At 39.7% G+C, this 26,880-nt stretch overlaps 1 protein-coding gene across 1 annotated transcript in view; it reads right to left on the reverse strand.

Annotated features, from left to right (window-relative positions):
- LOC126199053 (F-box/WD repeat-containing protein 2-like) overlaps window positions 1-10,705 on the reverse strand; it is a 128,080-nt gene extending 117,375 nt beyond the window's left edge. Inside the window, exon 1 of the mRNA XM_049935761.1 lies at window positions 10,576-10,705. Coding sequence (XP_049791718.1) covers window positions 10,576-10,630 — 55 coding nt within the window. The 5' untranslated portion in view covers window positions 10,631-10,705. The remainder of the gene's footprint in view (window positions 1-10,575) is intronic.
- Between the last annotated feature and the right edge of the window lie 16,175 nt (window positions 10,706-26,880).

Raw genomic sequence — 26,880 nt, forward strand, 5'->3', positions numbered from 1 at the left:
GTTTGGATTCTGGAAAAATGTAGGAGCTAGTGAAGCAATAATGACTCTATGACTTTTCTTAAGACTGGTTAAGGAAAGGCAAACCCACGTTGATAGCATTTGTAGACTTTGAGAAAGTTTTTGGCAATGATGACTGGAACACTCACTTTGTAATTCTGAAGGTGCAGGGGTAAAATAGAGAGAGCAAAAGACTATTTACAACTTGTTCAGAAACCAGGCGGCAGTTAAAAGAGCCGAGGGGCATGAAAAGAAAGCAGTGGTTGAAAAGGGAGTGAGATAGGGTTGTAGCCTACCCCATTGTTATTCAATCTGTATATTGAGCAAGCACTAAAGGAAACCCAAGAAAAATTTGGAGAATGAATTGAAATTTAGAGAGAAGAAATAAAAACTTTGAGGTTTGCTGATGACATTATAATTCCATCAGCGGTAGCAAAGGATTTAGAGGAGCAGTTGAACAGAATGGTTTGTGTCTTGAAAGGGGGATATAAGATGAGCAGTAACAAAATCAAAACAAAGATACTGGAATTTAGTCAAATTAGGTGATACTGAGGTAATTAGATTAGAAAACACGACACTAAATGTAGAAGACGAGTTTTGCTATTTGGACAGCAAAATAACTGATGATGGCTGAAGTGGAGAGGATGCAAAATTCAGACTGGCAAATGCAAAAAAAGCATTAATGAAGAGGAGAAATTTGTTAACATCAAATAAAGATTTAAGTGTTAGGATGTCTTTTCTGAAGGTATTTTTCTGGAGTGAGCTATGTACGGAAGTAAAACATGGACGATAAACAGTTTAGACAAGAAGAGAACAGAGGCTTTTGATTTGTGCTGAATGAAAGGGTATGCTGACTTGACATTTACAGCCATAATTTGCCTAAAAATGTGTGTGTGTGTGTGTGGAGGGGGGGGGGGGGGGGCAAAGACATTCTGGTTTGCACTCATAGCTGTGCATGTCATTGGTCATGGAGTTGTCAGCATGCATGCTCAGTGTTTACAGTGCAAGACTAAGTTTTGTATTATAAGGTATCTGGTGCAAATTGCGTATGACCACAAGTACCCTGTGCAACTGGGGCCAAAAGGATGAGGCAGAGTACTTGTCAAGACACTGAGATTGTATTTGGGAGGAAGCTTCTCTAAACTGTAACCTAAACTTGAACTATTAACAGTTCCCATTCTACTTCAAAAAAGCAAAACTTACAGTTACTTCAGCCTATTCCTAAGTACTCTTGGCACCCATAATTTCCTATGTCTAAGCCAAGTGCACTACCGACACTGGCTTATGTAATTACCTTTTTGACGGCAACCCAACATACTATGGGATGTAAATCTGTGCATGGCGTGGAGTGTCCAGGTAAATTGCACTGGGTGCATATTTCCAGAGTTAATGGTTCAGCACACGATCCCTTCCTGAACACTACAGTGGTACATAACTCTGACGTTATAGGGAAAAGTAAGGAAAGTTCAAACCAACTGGCGTAGGAAATCCTATGAGTGAAAATATAAAAGGTTTGTACTGCTTCTTACATTTCTGGCTGTCCCTGTCGAGTCACTGCTAGTGGTCTTCTCCCATCTTCTTTGTTATCGTTGATCCATCGGTCTCCAAACCAACCAAGTTCTAACACCAAATATAACAAGTGAATGCAGAGACACCCCGTTGGGTGCCAAAATGTAACATACCTGATGTACCTGTAGGAAAACTGAGGTTAACCAGGATGTGTTCATGTCTTCCTGTGGGCATAGCAAGGTCCAAGACAGTCTGGGAGACAGGTGAGACATGGAAAAGCTGCCGAGAAAACAGTAGTGATAGTATACAGTCTTTCATTCAATCAGTCACATGGGATTAGTCGAGCGGTCTAAGGCGCTGCAGTCATGGACTGTGTGGCTGGTCCCGGCGGAGGTTCGAGTCCTCCCTCGGGCATGGGTGTGTGTATTTGTCCTTAGGATAACTTAGGTTAAGTAGTGTGTAAGCTTAGGGACTGATGACCTTTGCAGTTAAGTCCCATAAGATTTCACACACATTTGAACTTTTTTTTTATTCAATCATTCAAGTTAATTTCTCCATGAACATGTATTTAATTATTCTATCCACTAGTACACTTATTCACGTGCATTTCCTTCTTCATGTACTATTCCACACTGAGCAGCAGGCATAGTCACAGTAGTGACACACACAGGCTAGCTGATTACACAGTAGAGCATTGGCATGGCGCACCAACTCTGCACACGTGATGCAGGCGTCACATGAAGCCCACTGCAATTGCAGTGAGGAGCAAGGTCACCCAGCAACATCATCTGTCTCTATGGCATGCCACAGCATCCCTGGTGGCGTGGCAAATGCATTGTCTGGATTTGAAGTCTGGATCGATAGTGAAGAGGAGGGATGGGCGGTTGGTGCGGTGTTGGTTGCCCAGGCTGGGCAGACAGACAGAAGGTTCCTCATCTGCCACCCGGTTGCAGCAGAGTTCACAGCAAAGTCTTCCAGCTGACACACAGCAGGTGCTGTACATCGCCCTGCCATGCCAAATATGACATGCTTGGTTGGATCAGTATTTAAATGCTGCTTTGAGCACTGAATTCATGGAAGGGCTGCGTTTGTGGGCCACTGTGAATCATAAGGAACAGGGCAATGGCCGGGACCTAGCATAACTCACAGTGCTTGTCAATGATGTGGAAGTCAGTCAAGCTGGAATGGCTTCTTGCAGGCTGGCAGCAGGGCACTGACACCCAGAACGGTGCCACGAAAGTCTTGCTGCTGCTGACAGGTGAAGATCAAGCATAGGTGATGGCTGGCTGCAGTCAATGTCCATATCTCGTGGCCTGATTTTGACACATGATCTGAGGACACAGGAGCTGATAGGCAATTCAATGACCAACACCTGCTGTGATCTCATTACAGGTCTGGGCTCTAACTTCTGCTTCCAATTCTCCAACAGTTTTGTCCCATTACATTCAGCTTGTGCAATTTCTGTGCTGTCAGACAACACCAAACTTCACATCTTCCACCTCTACTACAGGTGAGCCACAACACCAAAACCAATTCACAGAGATAACTTTTCTTCAATATTAATGATGGTCATAATCACAGTGGAAAATTTGTCACTTAAGCCTCCCAATGTGGTAGAAAGGACATCTAAATCTACACTCACGCTCATAAATTAAGGATAACTGCAGAATGTGGTGCCACACAATGTGGCACTACATAAAACTGGCGCTAATAGCATAGGCACATAGGGAACATACATGACACAGATCTGTAAGTCCACGGCATTGGTGTTAAGTTGAGAAAACTGTCCCAAAACACATGTGCTACAAAACGCCACTGTTTCTTGCCCATGTACCCTGATATCAATATGGGATATGATCACCATGCACACATACACAGGCTGCACAATGGGTTGGCATACTCTGGATAAGATGGTCAAGCAGCTGCTGGGGTATTGCCTCCCATTCTTGCACCAGTGCCTGTCGGAGCTTCTGAAGTGTCCTAGGGGTTTGAAGACGTGCAGCGATACGTCGACCGAGGGCATCCCAGACGTGCTCAATGGGATTTAGGTCTGGAGAACAGGCAGGCCACTCCATTCGCCTGATCCCTTCCGTTTCAAGGTACTCCTCCACGATGGCAGCTCAGTGGGGCTGTGCATTATCATCCATCAGGAGGAAGGTGGAACCCACTGCACCCCTGAAAAGGCAGATATACTGGCGCAAAATGACGTCCCGATACACCTGACCTGTTACAGTTCCTCTGTCAAAGACATACAGGGGTGTATGTGTACCAATCATAATCCCACCCCTCACCATCAAACCATGACCTCCATACAGGTCCCTTTCAAGAACATTACAGGGTTGTATCTCATTTCTGGTTCACACCAGATGGAAACCCGGCGAGAATCACTGTTCAGACTATACCTGGACTCGTCCGTGAACATAACCTGGGACCATTGTTCCAATGACCATGTACTGTGTTCTTGACACCAGGCTTTTCGGGCTCTCCTGTGACCAGGGGTCAGTGGAATGCACCTTGCAGGTCTCCAAGTGAATAAACCATGTCTGTTCAGTCGTTTGTAGACTGTGTGTCTGGAAACAACTGTTCCAGTGGCTGCAGTAAGGTCCTGAGCAAGGCTACCTGCAGTACTCCGAGGCCGTCTGTGGACACTGATGGTGAGATATTGGTCTTCATGTGGTCTTGTACACTGTGGACGTCCCGTACTGTAGCGCCTGGACACATTTCCTGTCTGCTGGAATTGTTGCCATAATTTTGAGTTCATACTTTGTGGCACACGGAGGGCCTGTGCTACGATCTGCTGTGTTTGACCAGCCTCCAGTTGCCCTAGTATTCTACCCCTCATAACATCATCAAAATGTGTTCTTTGAGCCATTTTCACACACTGTCACCATTAGCACGTCTGAAAACGTCTGCACAATTACTAGCTGCACCGTATTCTGACATGCACCAACACACCTAGCTGCATGTGTGGACTGCTGCCTGTGCCACCGTACAATGACCACAGGTCAAATGCACCGCAAGCTCATACCCCAAGGTGATTGAAACCCACAAACCGCCCACCAGAATGTTGTTTCACCACGAATTAGCATTACCCTTAATTTATGAGCATGAGTGTATATTCCACAAGCCCCCTCATGGTATGTGGTGGAGGGTACTTCATGTACCATTGCCATTTTCTCCTTTTCTATTCCAGTTGCGTATGGTTCACAGGAAGAACAATTGCCGGTAAGTCTCCATGTGGGCTCAAGTCTTTCTAATCTTACCTTCATGGTCTTTTGTGAGATATCTTAGGAGGAAGCGATATATCAGTTGCTCATCTAGGGACGACCCTACTGTGATACAGAATGCTTCTCTTGCAGCATGTGCCACTGGAGTTGATGAGTGTGTCCACTATGCTATACTAAATGAACCTGTAAGAAAAACCTGATGCCCTTCTGTGGATCTTCTGTATTTCTTGCATCAGTTCTATCTGCTACAGAACTCAGAGTGTCAGTAATATTCAGGTATTGGTTGAACAAGTGTTTTGTAAGCTACTATCTTTGCTGAAGGACTACATTTCCTGAGGATTCTTCCAATGAATCTCACTCTGGCATCTGCCTTACCATCAATTAATTTTATGTGGTCATTGCACTTCAAATCACACCTTATGGATACTCTTAGTAATTTTAAGGAAGTAACTGCTTCCAGAAATTGTTCTACAAACTTGTAATCATACAATAAAGGGCCTTTCTGTCAATGTATTTGCAATACATTACAGTTGTTTGTGTTGATGGTCAGTAGCCACTCCCTGGACTAAGAGTCAATCCCCTGCAGATTTTTTTTTTCTACAATTTTCTAGCATTGTGACTTCTCTGTATACAACAACATCAGCGAAAAACCTCATGGGATCATTACGCAATATGTCATTTATGTATACTGTGTAGAGTAATGGTCCTATAACACACCTAAAGTTACTTTTACGTATGAAGACTTCTCTCCATTCAGAATGACATGCTGTGTTCCATTTGCTACAAACTCTTCTATCATGTGACACAGCTGGTGTGATATTCAGTACGTTCATATTGTCGTCATTAGGCATCAGTGTGGAACTGTATCAAATGCCTTCCGGAAGTTGCGAAATACGACATCTATCTAGATGCCTGTATCTACTGCTTTCTGGGTCTCGAGGATGAGCAAAGCATGCTGGATTTCACACAATAATCATTTTTTCAACCCATGCAGATTCCTACAGAGGAGAGTTTTTGGTCTCCAGAAGTGTCATAATATATGAGCATAAAACACATTCCAAAATTTTACAACAGACAATGTTAAAATATATAGGTCTATAGTTTTGTTCCTCTGTTTAATGACCATTCTTGAAAATGGGAAAAACCTGTGCTTTTTCCCAATCATTAAGAATTCTTCACACCTGTACAGACAAGCTGTACATACTCTGTAGAATCTGAGTGGTATTCCATCAGGTCCAGTGGCATTTCGCCTGTTGAGCAATATCAATTGCTTTTATATGCCATGGTCACTTATGATATCTATCATCTTGTTATTTGTATGACAATTTAAAGGAAGAACTACACTGTGATTTTCTCTATGAAATGGGTTTGGAAAAATATGTTTAGTCTTTTGGCCTTTTCTGTGACATCCTCTGTTTCAATACCATTACTGTCACAGAGTGTCTGGCCAGATGGCTTCCATCCATTTACTGATTTAACATACAGCCAAAACTTCTTAGGATTTTCTGTCAAGTCTGTAGCTATAACAAATATGTTGACTGCTTCACACATAGACCTCCTTTTGCTAATTTTGGCTTTGTTTAGCTTTTGTTTGTTTGTGAGGCTTTGGAAACATTTAAATCTGCACCGAACCTCTCCTTACTTTTGTGGCAGCTTTCTAAAACATTTGCTGAACCATGATGGGTCTTTTACATACTTACTCAACATTGTTAGAGCTAGAGGAAATTTTCATGGTCACCGCTCATGTAATCTGGGACATGTATCTTGTTGCTCCTGTTAAGCAGAAAGATTTTCCTACTTTTCTTTTTACTCCTATTTACATCCATATTCAGTGAAGCTGTAATGGCCTTATGATCGCTGATTCCCGTTCTGCTCTAACTGAGTAGAAAAGTTCAGGTCTGTTTGCACCAGTAGGTCTAAGATGTTATCTTCATGTGACAGTGCTCTCATTAACAGCTCAAGGTAATTTTGAAGAAAGTACTTGGCACAATTTCACTTGATTCTCTGTTCCGACTACCCATCCTAATCACTTGATTTGCTCAACCTATAGCTGGTGAGTTAAAATCTCCACCTAAAGCTTTAACATCACCAGCAAATTTACGGAAAACATTCTCCACGTTCCTCCTCAGATCTTCTGCCTCAGCTGCTGCATCCAATGACCATTTTTTATCCACATTTAACACTTTATCTTCACCTGCATTATTTTGCATTCTGAATGTGTAGTAATTACAAAGGATATTATCGTATTTTGTACTGCTATAAACACGCCTCCACCACCAGCATATTGCTATAAAAATGCATCTACCACCAGCATATTGCTACAAACATTCCTTCACCACCAGCATTCAACGTATCTTTGCGGTATACATTCAGACCAGCTTTCTGTCCCTAGTACTACATGTACACTGTTACCGTTTATAAGCAACCCTAGTTCCAGGACACACCTACAACCACTATGTTAACATTTCCTCAGAACATGGCTTATCCGGCCTGTGGGGGTATTTCTCTATCCTATAAAATCCACATGTCCACGCAACGCATACTCCACTACTCTTGTAATCACCTCCTTTGTGTAATGCACTACTGTTCTGCTAAGGGTGGTCCTACATTTCTCCACCCAGTAGCGGAGGTCGAGAAATCTACTTCAAAGATAATCACAGAATTGTCTGAGCCTCTGCATGTGGCTCCAAACCAGAGGACCATGATCGGTTCTGCAAAATTATGCTACAAAACAACAGCTCTGCTTCCACACCATGAATGAGGCTAGCTGTCTTCAAGAGATAAGCCAGCTGCCTGTAGGAGCTGCAGATGATCTCTGAACCCAGTTAGCATGTGTCATCCATGCTGACATGAGCCATGATTTGCAGCTGGGTGCAACCAGTACGACCAGTTGTTGTCAGCAAAGCCTCCTCCACATCCCGGACGAGATCCCAACAAGCAAACAGAGTGGAAACTAGCTTTCTTTCCCAACCTGTCTGCTATTTCCCTCAGGGGCTCCATCACCCACCTAACACTGGAACTCCCACTGACAAACAATCACAACCTCCTGTCCCGACCTCTCAGGAAGATTGGTCACTGTCCCAACGGGCAAGGCACTTGTGTTGTCTCAGATGTATTTTCAGTAGTGAGCAATATGTTAAACCTGTTTCTGAGGTGTAAAGTGAGAGCCATGTGGCTGATTCGCAACTACTGCCACTGTTCACCAATTAATATCAGGCAAATATCAACTGGCAGGGACGTGTGAATTAGAAGGCACAGTGGCATAAGGGATCCAAGGCAGTGCTGTGGGCTTCAATGATTTCCGCTACTGATTAAAGAATCTGCTGCAGGCAGCACTAAAGTCACTAATTTTTCACAAACCTAGTTTATTGGTGTACTCTGACAAACCAAACACAAAAATGACTGACAGGCTGAGTGCCTTTGTTCAAAAAGTCAAAATCTTGTACTTGGTTGAGTTTTTCACAAACTAATATTTACAAAGTTCTATTGTTGCACACAGAAAACAAGTAGGCTACCATAAGAGTTTACTTTCAGTACAAGCACAGTGATATAAATCCTTGGAAAAACAAAATACACACAATGTTACACCAAAGTTTGTGAACCAAGTTACGGCATCCAATCACAGATACTGATCTGTCGGCAGAGGTGCAGAGGCCCGGTGGCATCCATCGAGGAGGCACCTGGTTGGCAGTTGGCAGCAGCACCGTAGTGGATCGGATGTCCACCTGTAGCTCTGACTCGAAGTGAAATGATGCTGCACAACAATATGTGGGCCTAAATACTGTTGTGCAGCAGGATATCATATTAACTATTTCAGGACACATGGGTCGCATATGCAAATAGGTCAGCATCAGTCGGTAATTCCGGTGGCACTGCTAGGGCTGCCTAGTGGAACTACTGCAGAACTGTTTTCTGCTGCAAAGCGGTTGTTTGGCATACAGGGAACTTGCAATGTTGTTGTGCAAGAGGTTTTCCAGGCATACAGGTGGAACACCGCAACAAGTAACAGATCACCACAGCGAGACCATCATTACAACATGTTGTCAAAATAGCTAGATAGTCACTTCCATCTCCCTTCTTACCCCTGTCGCCTCCTGTAATGGCAACTGACGGAAGGTAGCTTATCAGCTGCTTCAGTTATTGTGTGAGGAAATGGGGTGACGGGGAGTGCGAGAAGAGGTCAGACCGAGAATCAACACCAAGGTTCTCAATTTGAATGGTATAAGCAAACATAATCTAACAATATTAGAGTTGGAGACACTTACACAAATGCAATATATGTACCCCATGTACTTCCACCATCATGTGCATCACAGTTATAACAGCAGATATTTGTTCAGTTCAGTTCCTGTATTCATATTCTCTCAAAATTCTTTTTTGTAGTTGTCACTTGTGTAATAAGTTGTTCACAATTATGAGCCTTTAAAACTTTTTCTTTTCCTATAACAGATTTTATTCTACTTCACTTTACTTTTTAAGCTATTTTTGTGTATACTTTTCCTTTCTGGCTTCCAACTTTAATCTCATTCCTAGCAATAATTAATTTAATGTTGAATGGCATAAAGGTTAGTATGGTCTTGAGAGCTTTGATTCCTAGCAGATGGGTCAGAGTATTAAAATCTTGAGAAGTGGTTCTGCAGTTCTGTAGCAACTCTACCAGCCAATCCCACTTCCACATCCACAATTGAAAAATCTATATGGCCCCTAGACAGTGCCCTTCTATAAAGTGTAGCCATCAGGAGGAGGTTAAAGGAAAGACCCCAGTGCCTTAAGACAGGGGCAGTCTGGCTATACAGGAAAACCCTGACAGAAAATCAGACAGGTCAGGTGGCACTAGAGGTAACAGCCTCACAACGTAACTGCACTCCTCATAGCGGAAAAAATATTAACTCAAAATCTTCATAGAAATAAGTCAGATGGATCTCAAAAGAAATGATAGAGGAATGTCAACGACGAGAGAAGATGAATTCCAGAAAAAGTGGTATTAGTAACATGGAATGAACATGGATTAGGACAAAACTAAGACAACTGAACTGAGAATTAAAAGCAAAAAACGGAAATACAGCTGTCATAATTAAAACAAAACAGTATCATGTGGAGTCGCAACAGTGACTGCCAATAAGTAGACAAATAAAATTATGTGAATGAAGAAACAATATCAGTAAAGCTAAAACTAGATAGAGAATATTTAACAATAGAAAAAAAAGAGGAGACTGAGGCACATTAGTAATTCGGTCACTTACACCAGTGGTGTCTGTTAATCATACTCAGTTATGTTAATTAGTTCTCTCTTCATGTGGGTATTATGGATACCGTGCAGATCATACGGCTTTAATTCGAAACCTGCGGTTTGACCATCACAGGCAACGAATAATTCTTCCCATATCACAAATCTGAATCGCCACTTTATCATAGTCTACAACCAATCACAATATGTAACTATATGGAAGGAGTTTGTGGTGAAGATTGGAAGCTCCACAACGTATCGAAAATAAATAATGAAATATAACTTGGCTGAGTGCGTAATTTGGGCAAAAATCAACTTAGAACCTGAACTGCGAGACCGTAAATACTGCAAACAAGAAGCAAAAGTAAGTCATCAACTTCTGCAACTGCCAACAATAAAACTCTGAATAAATGTAACATGGTTCATAAGTTTAAGAGCGTGCATGACGGGTTAAAGGAAAAATGCAACGTAAATCCAAACGGAATACGTATCCTAAGCGCCGGTGTAAGCACTATTGTCTTTAACCCTCCAGATTCGGGTCGTATTTCAGTGCAAAAATCCTTATTTTTGCATTTAAAAATTTATTCTAAATACTGAAAGAATACATCGCATTACCGCCTTCTGTTTTATCGCTTTGCTTTCCAGCACTGTTCTCGGCATCTTCAGACATTTCCACTCCGTGTAAACAAACAAGACGACTAGTGTAAACAATAAACGTCAGATTATTGTCATCGCTGGGGCAGCGGTGTAGATCTGCTTAAGGCACTGTTCCATTGTAGACAAAAACTTGCATATGCATACGTTAACCACCGCAGCAGGTAGTTAACTGACCCGTGGAAACATTCTACTGGGTCATAGCCTTGCCGCTGGCACGACAATCATAAAAGTTAAAAATCACTTCTGTCGGAACACTCTTCTGCTCATGAGCCAACCGTGTAAATTTTGTACTGTTTTCGCGTCTACAGAAGAAAAAACTATACCACTGGAAAGTTATTGGCAAATAACATAACAGTTATATTAACTGTCTACATCTGCATCTATACTCTGCAAACCATGGTGAGATGCATGGCAGAGGATGCACCCCATTGTTTTGGTCGCTTTATAGATTAGATTAGATTTACTTTCATTCCAATTGATCCATAGTGAGAAGGTCCTGCAGGATGTAGAACGTATCAGAAAAACAACAATACGTGACAAATATTTACAACTAAAACAAATAAGCTAATGTACCATTGCACAGGTCCCAAGTGGAATGATAGTCATTTTTTAATGAACACTATATGGAAGAGACAGCAAAGGACTTGGAAGAGCAGTTGAACGGAATGGATGGTGTCTTGAAGGGAGGATATAAGATGAACATCAACAAAAGCAAAACGAGGATAATGGAATGTAGTCGAATTAAGTCGGGTGATGCTGAGGGGATTAGATTAGGAAATGAGACACTTAAAGTAGTAAAGGAGTTTTGCTATTTGGGGAGCAAAATAACTGATGATGGGAGAAGTAGAGAGGATATAAAATGTAGACTGGCAATGGCAAGGAAAGCGTTTCTGAAGAAGAGAAATTTGTTAACATCGAATATAGATTTAAGTGTCAGGAAGTCATTTCTGAAAGTATTTGTATGGAGTGTAGCCATGTATGGAAGTGAAACATGGACGGTAAATAGTTTGGACAAGAAGAGAATAGAAGCTTTCGAAATGTGGTGCTACAGAAGAATGCTGAAGATTAGATGGGTAGATCACATAACTAATGAGGAGGTACTGAATAGGATTGGGGAGAAGAGGAGTTTGTGGCACAACTTGACCAGAAGAAGGGATCGGTAGGTAGGACATGTTCTGAGGCATCAAGGGATCACCAATTTAGTATTGGAGGGCAGCGTGGAGGGTAAAAATCGTAGGGGGAGACCAAGAGATGAATACACTAAGCAGATTCAGAAGGATGTAGGTTGCAGTAGGTACTGGGAGATGAAGAAGCTTGCACAGGATAGAGTAGCATCGAGAGCTGCATCAAACCAGCCTCAGGACTGAAGACCACCACAACAACAACAACATATGGAAGAGTCATTTTACAAGTACTAATGCACTGAATTTACAATAAAAACGTTTTTTATTTATTTATAAGGTAATAAACGTGTAATACAGCTACTATAATACTTATTTACAATGAACACATTACTGCACTGAGATGATGCAGAAGTTAGATTGTACTTACACACACACACACATTTACAATGAACACATTACTGCACTGAAATTGTGCAGAAGTCATGTTATATATCAGTTGGGTTTACTGAGAAACTCATCAATGGAGTGGAAGGAGTTGGCCACCAATAAATCCTTTAGGCTTCTATTAAACTGAATTTCATTGGTTGTTAAGCTTTTTATGGCTGCTGGCAAGTTATTGAAAATATGTGCTCCTGAATAATGCACACCTTTTTGTACAAAACTAAGTGACTTTAAATCCTTGTGAAGATTATTCTTATTTCTAGTATTGATTCCATGAATTGAGCTGTTGGTTTGAAAAAGTGATATATTTTTAATGACAAATTTCAGTAAGGAATAAATATATTGGGAAGCAGTAGTTAGTATCCCTAGCTCCCTAAACAGGCTTCTGCAGGATGTTCTTGAGTTCACACCACATATAACTCTTACTGCACGCTTTTGTGCCCAGAAAACTTTAGGTTGGCTTGATGAATTACCCCAAAAAATAATCCCATATGACACTATGTAATGAAAGTAAGCATAGTATGCCAGCTTTTTCATTTTTATATCCCCTATGTCTGACACAATTCGATTTGCAAATAGAGGTTTGTTAAGACACTTCAGCAGTTCTGTGGTGTGCTCTTCCCAGTTGAATTTATTATCAAGCTGTAATCCCAAGAATTTATCACTGTCCACTTCTTCTAACTGCTTGTTTTTTTTTTCAAAGTTTAGTGACAAAGAATTGGCTAGGAAGCAGTAATTAATGTCCACAAATATTTTATTGGCTGATCTTTCTAAGACTACACTTGATTTGCTATTTATTGCAATGTTTGTATCATCAGAAAACAAAACGAACTTGGCATCTGGTAATGGTACTGATGAAAGGTCATTGATATAAACAAGAAAAAGTAAGGGCCCCAAAATGGAACCTTGTAGGACCCCACATGTAATTAGTTCCCAGTTGGATGATGCCTGATAGCTTGATACATGTCTCTTTCCTAATAACATTCTTTATTTCCTGCCAGAAATATAAGATTTGAACCATTTTGCAGCATTTCCAGTTACACTATAATATTCTTATTTATTTAAAAGGATTTTGAGATTCACAGTCAAATGCCTTTGACAGATCACAAAATATACCAGTTGCCTGCAAATTTTTTGTCTAATGAATTAAGCACATTTTCACTGCAAGTGTAGGTAGCCTTCTCAATATAAGAACCCTTTAGAAATCCAAACTGTGACTTTGACAGTATGTTATTTAACACAAGATGGTTATAAAGCCGATTGTACATTACTTTATCTAAAATTTTTGAGAATGCTGGCAACAGCGAAATTGCACGGAAATTTGATGCTATTTCTTTATCTCCCTTCTTAAACAGTGGCTTAACTTCAGTATTTTTTAATCATTCAGTAAATATTCCACTGATAAACGACTGGTTACACAGATTGCTCATATGTTACTTTGCTCAGAATCATATTATTTAATTAACTTTGTTGATATTTCATCATACCCACTAGATGTTTTTGATTTTAATGATTTTATGATGGACATTATTTCTGCTGGGGTAGTGAGGATCAAATTTATATTATGGAAGTTTCTTGAAATGTCTGGTCCGAGGTATTCCATAGCAGCATCTACCAAACCTGACAACCCCATCTTTTCAGTAATAGTTATAACATGTTTGTTTAAAAATTCTGCAACACTATACACATCTGTCACCAATGTATCATTTACTCTTAATGCTATTTGTTCCTCTCCATGTCTGGCATTTTATCATCCCATAGAAGATTTCTGATTTGACTGTAAAAACTGGATGCTTTCTGTGTCCTGCTGAGTAATGTTGTCTGTCGAGATCATGCTTCCTAGGTACTTTAAATGTGAAACACTTTCTACTTTGACTCCTTCTATAAATATATTTGAGATTGTTCCTTGCCTCTTGATGGCCGTTTCCATTGTCTTTGTTTGATTTATTTTTAGCCCGAAACTCTTGAATATGTTTTTCCAATCATTAAGTTTCTTCTGTGCTTCAGCTTCTGTCTCTCCGCAAACTATCAAATCATCAGCAAAAACCAGTGCATTTGGTTCACTGTCTATTTTCTTGATAGATTTTATGATCTTGTCCATTACTATTACAAACAGGGGCGGTGATAGGGAACTTCCTTGTTGGACACTTCCCTTTATTTCAAACCATTCTGATCGTCCACCGTCTATTTGGACAAAGCTGTAACTCTTTTGGTATAGTATCTTTACTTTATCGATTAGGTACTTTGGCACCTTTAGGTCTTCTGAACATTCCCATATCTTGCTTCGAGTAACACTGTCATAGGCTTTTTCACTGCTCACAAACACAATCACAAGATTTCTTCCATATTCCCAGTACTTTTCTGTCAAATTCGTACTGCAAAAATAAGATCCATAGTATGTCGGTCTTTCCTGAATCCATGTTGTTCTTCCTCATGCAAAGGTTCTCCTATGTTTCTAATTCTCATTTCCATATATTTTCTAACAGTTTTAAGGTGTGTGGAAGCAGCGTGATGCCTCTGTAATTTACATATTTTCGTCGATTGCCCTTTCTGAACAGAGGGATGATGACTCTTCTGGAATTTTGTTTTCTTTCCAAACCACTGATAACACTCTACATAGCCCATTTAAGCCTAATATACCGGCTGCCTTTATCATATCTGAGGTGAGATCATCAAAGCCTGTCGACTTTCCATTCTGCATGCTCTTTAATACTGTTTCTACCCTACACCATGTTAATGGGTGTCTCTTGATTTAGATTTCATTAATTACTCTACAGTTGTTGATGTTTGTGTTGTCCCCATCTCCATTTAGCAGCACGTTGAAGCACTTTTTCATTTCATCCCTGATCCCTTCCTCTGTTCGTATAAGTTATTGTCACCTGTTTCCAGGGCAAGGATTTTTATATATTCACTTCGTTTACTCTTTAGTACTTTGTATGGTAATTTCCTACTTCCCTGACAGTCTTCCTCTATCCTTGTAGTAAAGTCTTCCAACACTTTTCCCTTACTTCCTGGGTCAGTCTTTTTACAGCTAGTTTCTTTCTCCAGTATCCTGAGCTAGATTCAATTGCTATTTCATTTCTTCTATCATCTGTTTTCTGTTTTTCATTGTTGGTCTAATTTTCTTTTCAGTACGTTCAGTATGATATGACATTACTGATTTTTTTATCTATTTTACTGAACATATATATATCTTTTGGTCTGCTGCTCGTGGTCGTGCGGTAGCATTCTCGCTTCCCACGCCTGGGTTCTCAGGTTCGATTCCCGGTGGGGTCAGGGATTTTCTCTGCCTCGTGATGACTGGGTGTTGTGTGCTGTCCTTAGGTTAGTTAGGTTTAAGTAGTTCTAAGTTCTAGGGGACTGATGACCATAGCTGTTAAGTCCCATAGTGCTCAGAGCCATTTGAACCATACATATCTTTCTGCTTGTTTTAGTTGTCTTTTGTATTCTCGTAATCTTTGTTGCCACAACTGCGTCACGTCAGTGATACCAGTTTTGATGTGTACATCCTCAAAGATGTCAGGTCTATTTGTTGCCATTAGTTCGAATATATTTCCATCATGAGTGGGGTTCCTAACTATCTTTTCTAGGAAATTTTCAGAGAAGGCGTTTATTAAAGTTTTACATGATGTCTTATCAGGCTACCCACTGACGAAACTGTAATTTTTCCAATTGATTGTTGGATGATTAAGGTCTCCACCAATGATTACAGTATGACTGAAGAACTTGCGTACAAGTGGACTGAGGTTTTCTCTGAAGTTTTTGTTTACATCAGGAGATAAGTCTGATGGACGTTAGAAGGATTCAATTATCATTTTATGCCCACCCCTGATACTGAGTCTTGCCTATACGACACAACTGAGTTGTAATACGAACACAACTGTGTTGTAATAAGAGGAATTTTTTGTTGTTGTAAAATGCTATTCTGTGTTACCTTTAAAATATTTTTGAATTTTACAGAAACTCGTAATATGTTTTTGTTATTGAAGAGTTCGTTTCCTACAAATAAATCGCTCGTTAATGAAACTGTGTTGATCGATGTCAATATGTTTGTTACAGTTTATGGGCGCAAGCCACATCTAATTGAACAAATGACACAATGGAAAATCCAGGATAGCATGTAACAATATTATGAGAAGGAAAGTTGCTACTCGCCATATAGCGGAAATGCTGAATAGCAGGTAAGCACAACACATGATTGCGGTCTCAGGCAACTGAAGTTTCAGAGGAAGATTGACTCACTCCAGTGTGTGCTAGAAGAAGACTTTAAAAAATAAATTAATAAGCCGTACAGTAATGGGGACCTTCTATACAACAACATGGCCACCAATGGCGATTACGAAGCAAATATTGTTAAATTTGAATGGCCTGACCATTGGGCAAATTGGAAATGGCATGTCTCAGGGGTGCTTTGTTCTTAATGAAGTCGAAGACCTCATTAATGGTATGCACTAATGTATGACGCTTTCACAGGAAGCAACAAGTGAATAAAAGGTGTCATGCAGAATGGCAAAAGGATTATATGTAAGCAGCAAATCTGATGATAAGTGCGCTAAAGGAACCAGTTTTTGGACTTGCGTTGGCATGTAATAATGCTAAAGAAACATGGACCAGACTATGTGCTCGATTGGAATGCAGCAGCACCCAACGCTTAAACATGTTAATTGAATTTTTTTTTGTCAAATGTGACGATACAAAGGATATAATCGTACATGTAGTTAAGCTGCAAAAGTTGTTTGTAGATCTAAATGGCGGATAAATGAATTGTATTTTTCGTTTCTAGTGCATGAAAAGGGTAACAAAATAACAATCAAAACAAGATACCAAAAGAATAAACAAAGCAAAATGTTCACGGAATAAGTGAAAACAACGAGGACACTGGGCAGCAGATGGTCTTTGGAAGTCGTGACAAAACTGATGTGTGTGCTGCATTTACTTCATATGCCATGTGTGCGTCTAGTGGAAACTACATTGCTACAAATAAATGGCAAAGGCGTAGTGGTGCTACAAAGCACATCACTTCGAATAAACAATACTTTGTTTTGTACAGCGATTTTGATGTACCTGAAGTGATTACATGGGAAAAACACAGTACTAAATGCGTGTATTTGGTTAGTGTACAATTAATTTAGAAATTAGACATTCCAATGAGTGATACAGTGCTAGAACAGAAAATACCTGATGGAAGTGCTCATTTGTCTCAGCCAGAGCAGCTGCGTGTAACTGCTATAATACAACATGTGACTATAAAAGAGTAACGATTCGTAAAAAAGGCAGTGGCAAGGGTGTCATGGCACACAATTTGGGAAACTGGCTGTATATATTGAATAGTCATGCTGTCAGATCAGAAATGAGAAATAAACTGAATTTAGTGACACACTCTGAAATACTGCAAGTTACCATTAAACATTTGGCCATCAAAATAAACAGCACCTGAAGAACATCTTGAAAAACTTGATGTCAGCGTTAAAGATTGTAAGGATGAATTTTGCAATGGTTTTGCAACAGAAAAGATGCAAAGATTAGTATTCAGACAACGAGTAAACCACACCACAGATGCTGACGAATTAATCCATGTAGTTACCGATGGACCAATGAGTACAGAGTCATTTGGAGGTGCTCGATATTATATACGTTTTAAAAACGATTTCAGTCAACTCTGTCGAATTTTCTTTCTGAAACACAAATATGAGAGATATGATACAATTAAACAATTTTTATTGAAGATTGAACCAGCAGACACTGCATTAAACAATTAAGATACGATGGAGGCAAAGAATTTAATAACAAGAAAGTCAAGGACTTTCTTATACGAGGGTAAGTCAATTATTATCCACAATTTAGTTATATTTTTGTTTGTAAAGTACTAAGTAAAGTACTAAGTTGCAACAAATTGAGGGAAAGAACCAGCAAGATGACCTTCTGACAAAGCCACTTGAGCGAGTTCAGTTTAATTTACTGTGAGTAAAAATTGAAACAGTAATTATTTGTTTTATTTTTTCCTTTTGGAGCAAGTGTGACATTAAAAGAATAACTGTTTAAGGATTCAGCATGAACTGTTATTCCATGGTATTTCCGAAATATCCTTGGATTTGACAAAAACTCATAGTAGTTAGCCACATATGTGGCTCAAATACATATTTGAGTCAGCTATTCCTTAGTCTAGTATTACTCGTCTTTGCGCACATACTGAATCCTGGAATGGTTTAAATGCGTTAGCTTTGTAGACATTTGACACCTGAATTTGTCGAAGTATATAGGATTCACAAAAATTTGTGGTAAGTTAAAGGCTGGTCTACATGCAACAATCTGACTGAGGCCACAATAAATCGCCACAAACCTGATGTGCCTACACGACACAATGTCAGTCTACTGCTGCCCTGCCATATGTTGGACTATGAGAGAAAATTCTGTGACTAGCGTTGGCTCTCCCGCAAATGAGATTTCAGGTCACAGCATTAAATACTAATCGTGGAAATTCTTTTGTGTTGTGTAACCGACTTGTATTACAAGGAAAGATACAGGCAAAGATTCAGATGGAAAGAATGATCTTTAGTAAAGACGTGGCTCCTGACGGGTCAGCAGCTTTCATATCTTATATGCCTTCGAGATTGACGAGGCGAATCCAACGACTGGTAATATCATTTTCGAGTGGCTGTAAAGCCATACAAATATCTACTGACACTCCTAACTTCTCACACAATATACCATGATACTTGCGTGAGGATGTTGTTTCTTGCTTTAATATTCAGCAAAATGATTAAGTAAATTGATGACAGTTTAAATTAGGACATAAAAACGTTTTGTTGCTCTAATGCAGCATATAAGGTACAGAACACACATATAAAAAGAATACACAACACACATAGAAACTAACAGCAAAGAACCTATACAGGTTCTAGGCACTTCAGTCAGGAACTGCACGACTGATATGGTTGCAGGCTCGAATCCTGCCTCGGGCATGGATGTGTGTGATGTCGTTAGGTTAGTTAGGTTTAAGTAGTTCTAAGTTCTAGGGGACTGACGACCTCCGATGTTAAGTCCCATAGTGCTCAGAGCCATTTTTGAACCTATACAGGGTGAGTCACTAACTATTGCCACCTAGAATAACTCTGAATGTATGATAGTAGCAGAAAAGTTTGTTTGACAATTGTTGCATGGGAGAATGGGGGCCATAAGATGACGTTGGTTTTTTGTTGTTCGGTAGGGTCGTGTCAGAGATATGAAGGTCAAATTCTTTTTTTTTAATGGGGTGCTAAATGTCAACGAAGGCTAAAAAGCAGCATGAACGTCCATTTACAGAAAGTGTTCGAATTGATGACCTTTGGTATCAGTGCAGTGCTGTAGCCATCTTACCATGGATTTAGTGTTGACAATTCTCTCTCGTATATCGTGCAAATACTACAAATTTGCTGAATACGTCGTAGCCATCTAACGTGCCATTGACATGTAAACACGATTCGACGATTTCGCAATATAACACTAATAGGAAAGGTAAGACTAGTATCTTCGAATCAAGTGAATGTGAATGATGTATTCCCTTGAAGAACTAGTTTATATGCTTCTCATTTATGGAGAATGCCAACGAAATTCAGTGAGAGCTAGAGAATTATACTCACCCTACATGTCGTACAGTTAAATATGAGTATGATAAATTGAGAACAACTGGATCTTTAACACATTGGAAACATATCTGGCAAAGGAAAGTTACTAACGAGGAAATGGAAATTGGTACTCTTGCCACTGTGAATCGAGATCCTTCTGTTAGTTCATGTCAAAGCGCAAGGGAATCTGGCATGAGCCAGAGTAATGTTGATTGTGCTGTGCACCGCTATAAATATCATCCTTACAATACCAGTCTCCACCAAGAGTTAACTGGTACAGATTGTATGCATCTCATTGAATTCTGCTGATTGGCTCAACTTCAGATTGAGAGGGATGACACATTTATTAATCTGATTTTATTTACTGACAAGGCTAGATTCACGAGCTATGGGAATGTTAATTTGCATAACATGCATTATTGAGCAACTGCAAATCCATGTTGGCTGTGGCAAGTTGCACACAAAAAACCGTGGTCAGTGAAAGTATGGTGTGGGATTCAGATGGACAGAGTTATAAGCCTCTATTTCATTCCTGCAAGAAACGTTAGGTCTGTTATGCTATGGTAGGCTGTGCAACACGACACACAGCTGGTGTGAGTGTGAACATACCATAATTTTTCGTACGCCATACACTTATGAATCATAATCACTCTGCTTGTAAGGATTGTTATGCTGATGCAACATGACGTTACTGTAGTAAGTGTGCTGGCACGTGCAGAGAAAATGACTATGTTTGATCATAAAGGTCGTGGGAAATTGCGATTTCACTACACTGATAGCTGTAAAGGGATTGAAAGATTTCATGTAGAAAGTTATGTCCAGTCATTGGAAAGATGTAGATTTATGTGAGATATTGATAATTCCAGAGACGCAGTCGTCAGGAGGAGGTATTTCCAGTACTTCGTTCATTGTCAAATGACACCAGATTGGCTCTATAATCATAATATTTAATTATAATTACACTGATAAATATGTAGATGTTTCCTAGGATGACTGCGTCTGGCATGCTAGCATGTGGGAGACGTAGCTGGTGATTGGAATGAATACATATTTCTGGCTTAAGGCACGATACACAGCTGAGATGCCTGAACTTGACAGGCAGGGTATAAGCATCCAGTTGACCTGAACGTGTCGCCCCCTGGGCAGGTGAATAGCGAACTATTACTCACTATGTGTTGGGCAGCCTTTGGAGTCGCGGGTGTTGGGATGATTCTGTGAATTTTATGTGGAAATCTGAGATGATTCAAAATGGCGAGTATTTGCGTTTTACAATTATGCCTCACCCCCACACAAATTGACCAGTTGACTGTTTCTATTCTTTATTTGGATAAGAGAACCTCGAATGTGATGTTTGCATCCAGGTTGTGAAAAATAGGTGGAAGAGACACTTGCCTGTTCTCTAGACATGAGAAACACATACGATTATAAGTATTAAAGCCTTAGTTTATTTTGAAAAGTGCAAGGATGATCTGGACTCTGTTATATCATTGACATCGCTATTCGTTAAAAAATATAAGTGAAGCTACAGTTTTCTGTCTTTTCCAGTTCACAAATAAAAATTGTCGCAGATACGTTTCTAGTTCAAAAAAATGGTTCTGAGCACTATGCGACTTAACTTCTGAGGTCATCAGTCGCCTAGAACTTAGAACTAATTAAACCTAACTAACCTAAGGACATCAGACACATCCATGCCTGAGGCAGGATTCGAACCTGCGACCGTAGCAGTCGCCCGGCTCCAGACTGTAGTGCTTAGAACCGCACGGCCACTCTGGCCAGCTAAGTTTCTAGTAACTAGATGGTTTACAGCACGTCCCACATAATGACCACGCTAGACTTTCGACTTTCTAGAGATATGATTTCCACTATTTATCATTGGAATTGTACTAGACAAGCGATCGGTAGCATAATGCTATGTTGTTGATATCGAGAATAGTCGCGTTAATGCTATGACATTCTGGCATACCACGTGCAGTTACACGAAAATCCGGAAATTTTCATATGCTACTCGATGAATGCAGCATAAAAGCGACAGAAATACATCGTTTCTTTGGTGTGGAAAACAGGTATTGCATCTGATATTGGTTTCGAGATCATTAGATTAATACACGATTGATAAAGCATTTCTCATTGAAGCTCAGAAAGTAAATATTCATGTAATCCCAGAGTATGCAGAAGGTCATACCTCGTTTCAGAAACCATGGCAGCACACAGACCAGACCAGAAACAATACTGTTGGCGGACCTTTGTACACAAATTCGGAGAGTGACCATTGTCTGCAGGAAGCGCTCTCATCATGCAGCAGGCCAGCGTGTGTTGGGCAGTTGTCTCGTGACCGATCACCACAGTGGAGGACCAATCAACCTCACAGAGAATATCTGGTGCTGCGATTATATAAGGTGCAGGTGTTTATGCTTTTGGGATCTGTGTGTCTTCACGTAATATGTATGAGTGTCTGGTAGCTATATGCAGAATGCAGAAGTGATGTTTTTGTACAATGCAGGATACGAACTGTGTTTACTCCATCGAGATGGCATAGTTTGTGGTGATATAGCCTGGTCTGAGACCGGTTTCATTCCGAGAAATTGATGCTTTCATCTACAGTAGCAGAGACGTGCAATTGACAAAGTGTCTTTGGCAATAGTCTCCACACTTCATGATCTGTAGACCACTTTTGCAGGGTTTAAAAGTTAGTACAATAATATTTAACACTGTACTGTAATATATATTAAAAATCTTGTTTCATATGGGCATTTCTTGTCCACTTAAAGGCGAAAGAAAAAAATTCGAGGTTTGCAGCTTCTAATTCAACACTTTTAACCATTACATTGCAATGAACTAGCATTATTCCAGGATTTGTATTGTAGCTCATGAAAGCTTTAACATCATTATGTGACTTTAAGAATAACAAATCGCACCAAGAATCACGTGTTTTTATAAGTCTTCAATGTACCATTGCTTTGAAATGGCATACTTTCAAACCACCCAAGTTACAGTAAGAAATTACAGAATCCATATGGTGTTTTCCCAGTACCCAACCTTCCTCCAGGCTTGTGACCAGGATACTCTCACACGACACTGGTAACTACAGTGACACATTAGAAATTTACTCAATGCCAAAAAACTTGGGGACTATACACCTCCACTATCCTTTATATGAACAAATTCCTAATCTGCCCCATCCTTTGCTATGAAAATGTTGCACGAGTATCCACCCCTCCCCAGTTCTGTAAGTCCATCCAGATTCTCGAACACCATGCACTCCACCTCGCTTTCTGCATCTAATTACCTTCCCCCACAAGGATCCTTTACCAACTCAACACATACCTGCCACTTCTTACTCACACTGAACACCTCCAAACGATCTACACTACCTGTAAACTCAAATGCAACAATTCTATAGTTTCCCATCTATTTTCCAATCCTCATATGATGCTGCAGCTTTACCAACATATTCTACGAGCCCCCCACTTACAACAAGCTCCACAGACACTTCCAAAGAAACTTCAGCCATCTCCCCCTTCCAGATCATGAACTCCACCCCAACATTTACCCCTCCTACTAACTATAGGTACGACCTACGTCATCAGGGCTTCCTCCCCTCTCCCAATGTCCTCACCCTCTTTTCTTCCATTTGCCTTTCTTTCCCCCTCTTGTTTCCCAACAACTACTCAAGTCACCAATCCCTCAATCTACTTTGCCCCCTCTTCTATCACAACAACTACTCCTACCCCATCACTGCAATGTACTAGTCCTCTGTCCTCATATCCCCACATCCCTACCCTCTTTACCAGCCAATCTTTTGTTCTTCAACAACTGACTCCCTAACCCATGGCATGTTCATCCAGTTTCTAGTGACTGGAAAATGCTTCTTTTTCATAGCGTTGTTTCAGCAGCATGTTCTAAATGTGCTCTTATTATTACTATTTTTAACAATCAGCACAAAAAGTCATCCATGGAATAACTCAAAACTTCCATTTTATTTTTCACCCTTAAATAGTTTTAAATTCAGTGTCTATATCTCTGCTATATGTTTCAGTATTATGAAAAGGAAAGTTGCTGCTCACCATACAGTGGAGATGCTGATTCGCAGATAGGCACAACAAAAAAACTGTTACAAATAAAGCTTTTGGACAGTAAGGCCTTCGTCAAAAATAGATGAAGGACACACACACACACACACACACACACACACACACACACACACACACATACACACACACACACACAAACACACTCTCACTCAAATGCAACTCACACACACGACTGCAGTCTGCGACTCAGCATCTCTGCTATATGGTGAGAAACAACATTCCTTTACATAATACTATTACATTCCATTCTGAATGACGCTATATGTTTGTTGATTTATTGATCCATTTTCATCTACGGATGCACAATGCACAAGAGATATTTGGATTTTACCGAGCGAGGTGGCGCAGTGGTTAGCACACTGGACTCGCATTCGGGAGGATGACGGTTCAATCCCGTCTCCGGCCATCCTGATTTAGGTTTGCCGTGATTTTCCTAAATCGTTTCAGGCAAATGCCGGGATGGTTCCTTTGAAAGGGCACGGCTGATTTACTTCCCAATCCTTCCCTAACCCGAGCTTGCGCTCCATCTCTAATGACCTCGTTGTCGATGGGACGTTAAACACTAACTACCACCACCACCATATTTAGATTTTTATGTTAAATTTAACAATTTTATGTAAAATTATGCCTTTGTACATAATAACACACATTAATATAGCAATTAATGATGAATACTTAAATAATTGTTGTTATGCTGCATACAGAGAGATAATATTAAAATGTTCTTCTGTGTGAGATTATGTTGGGTTAACAGAGAAACATTTATTTTTGTAGATATTCATTTACTGTGTAACAGCAGCGATCAACGAAGTCCAACTTCAATTTAGATTTGAAGTGACTAATGTTCTGTGTGTGTTTAATGGTATCTAGTAAGGCATTGTATACTTTGATACTAGGCTGGATAAGACTGTTTTGAAATATCTTTGTGTTGGCACTTTGAACATGAACATTCAATTTTTGTCTTGTATTGTCGCTGTGTATTGTGTGATTTTTAGTGGTCTTTTTGTGTGTAAGTTTTGTTTTAAATACATAATATTTTCAAGTATACAGGGTGGTCTATTGATAGTAACTGGGCCAAATATCTCACGAAATTAGCATCAAACGAAAAAATAAGAAGAACAAATCTGTTCGAGAGTGATGGGGGAAAATCAGATGGCACAATGGATTGTGGACTAGATGGTGCTGCCATAGGTCAAATTGACAGAAACTGCATTTTTAAATAGGTACCCCATTTTTACTACGTATTCATGTAGTATGTAAATAAATAGGAATGTTTGAATTGGAACATTTGTTTCATTTTGTGATGGATGGCGCTGTAATATTCCAACACTTATAATATGCCTCACCCATTTAGATGAACAGTTAGTGTCAATGTGGTTTTTTAAATGAAAACACAAAAAGTAATTACACTTGGACTTTATTTCAGTTATTTTAATGTGATACATTTGTTTTTGTGACCTTATCATAAATTATAGAAATGCATGCTGTTACTGTGTGAGCAATCATAATAACCTTCTTAATGTAATAAATGCTCAAAATGATGTCCTTCAACGCCATTGCATTTGAAAATATGTGTAACGAAATTCCTCTCAACAGCAAGTAGATCGCCTTCAGTAATTGTTGCACAGGCATTGACATTGTGCTGATGTATGTTTTCAGGCATTGTCGGCGAATAACAATAAAAAATATCTTTCAATTTTCCCCAAAGAAAGAAGTCTGGAGATGCAAGGAACATGCTGCCCATGGCATAGTGCTTCTACAACCAATCCACAAGTCATTAAATATTCCATTTAATACCACTTCAACTGCACACATGCTATGGGACAGACATCCATCATGTAGGAAGGACATCGTCATTCTGTCATGAAGTGAAAACATATTGTAGCAGAATTGGTAAAACAGTAGTTAAAAAATCGGCATACATTGCACCATTTAGATTGCCATCGATAAACTAAGGGCCAGTTAGATGTCCTCCCATAATTCCACACCATACATTAACACGCCACGGCTGCTGATGTTCCACTTGTTGCAGCCATTGTGGATTTTCCGTTACCCAATACTGCATATTATGCTGGTTTACTTTACCCCTATTTATGAATGATGCTTTGTCACTAAATAGAACTCTAAAAAAAATCTGTTATCGTCTCTTTTTTTGTTTTATATCCAGTGGCAAAAATTTACAAGATGTTCAAAATCATCGCCTGGTGAATTGAAATATCGTAAGGGTGAAATGTATGATGATGAAGAATTATCAAAACCATCATTCTTGAAATTCCCGATTCCTGCTCTGTTTGTTTGCTACTGATGTGCGGATTAGCCTTGTAGCCACTACATAGCTCCATTTTATTAATGATAGACTCGTTCATATTCTTAATGTTCAACTTTATTGTGAAGCAACGAGCCAGACATTAAAATGGAACATCTAAGACAAAAACAAACACAAAGCAAAGAGTAAATGATTATGTGCACACTAGAATCTTTGCCGCTGCCCCTGTACTGTGCACACTCAACTATTCGTGAGTGTGCTCCCACAACCTTAACTGCAGCTAAAACACTTATTTGGGCATCTTTATTTGTTGCAGTTCTTCGTTGTGTCATCTTATTTGGCTGAACACTTCCGGTTTCTTTAAATACATTAACTACCCGACAAAAGGTCCGGACACTTGGATGCTGTCTGTCAAGATAACGATCAACATACACAGCACAAGCTTGTTGAGCATTTTGGTCTCAATAGCCACAAAGAAACACCATATCTACCTTTTCTGCGACTGTTAAAGTTCCGTTTTAACAAGATTATGTCTCCTACGTAATTATTGAGACTGGACAAGCGTATTATCATACCTAATTTAAATAATGAATTGCACACAGTGGTATCGGATGCATTGCAACATTTGTGAGAATATTACAGTGCCACCCATCACAAAGCAAAACAAATGTTTCAAATCAAACATGCCTGTTTATTTACAGACTATACAAATATGTAATAAAAAGGGGCATCTATTT

Source organism: Schistocerca nitens, chromosome 8, assembly GCF_023898315.1.
Source record: "Schistocerca nitens isolate TAMUIC-IGC-003100 chromosome 8, iqSchNite1.1, whole genome shotgun sequence".
Lineage (NCBI taxonomy): Eukaryota > Metazoa > Arthropoda > Insecta > Orthoptera > Acrididae > Schistocerca > Schistocerca nitens.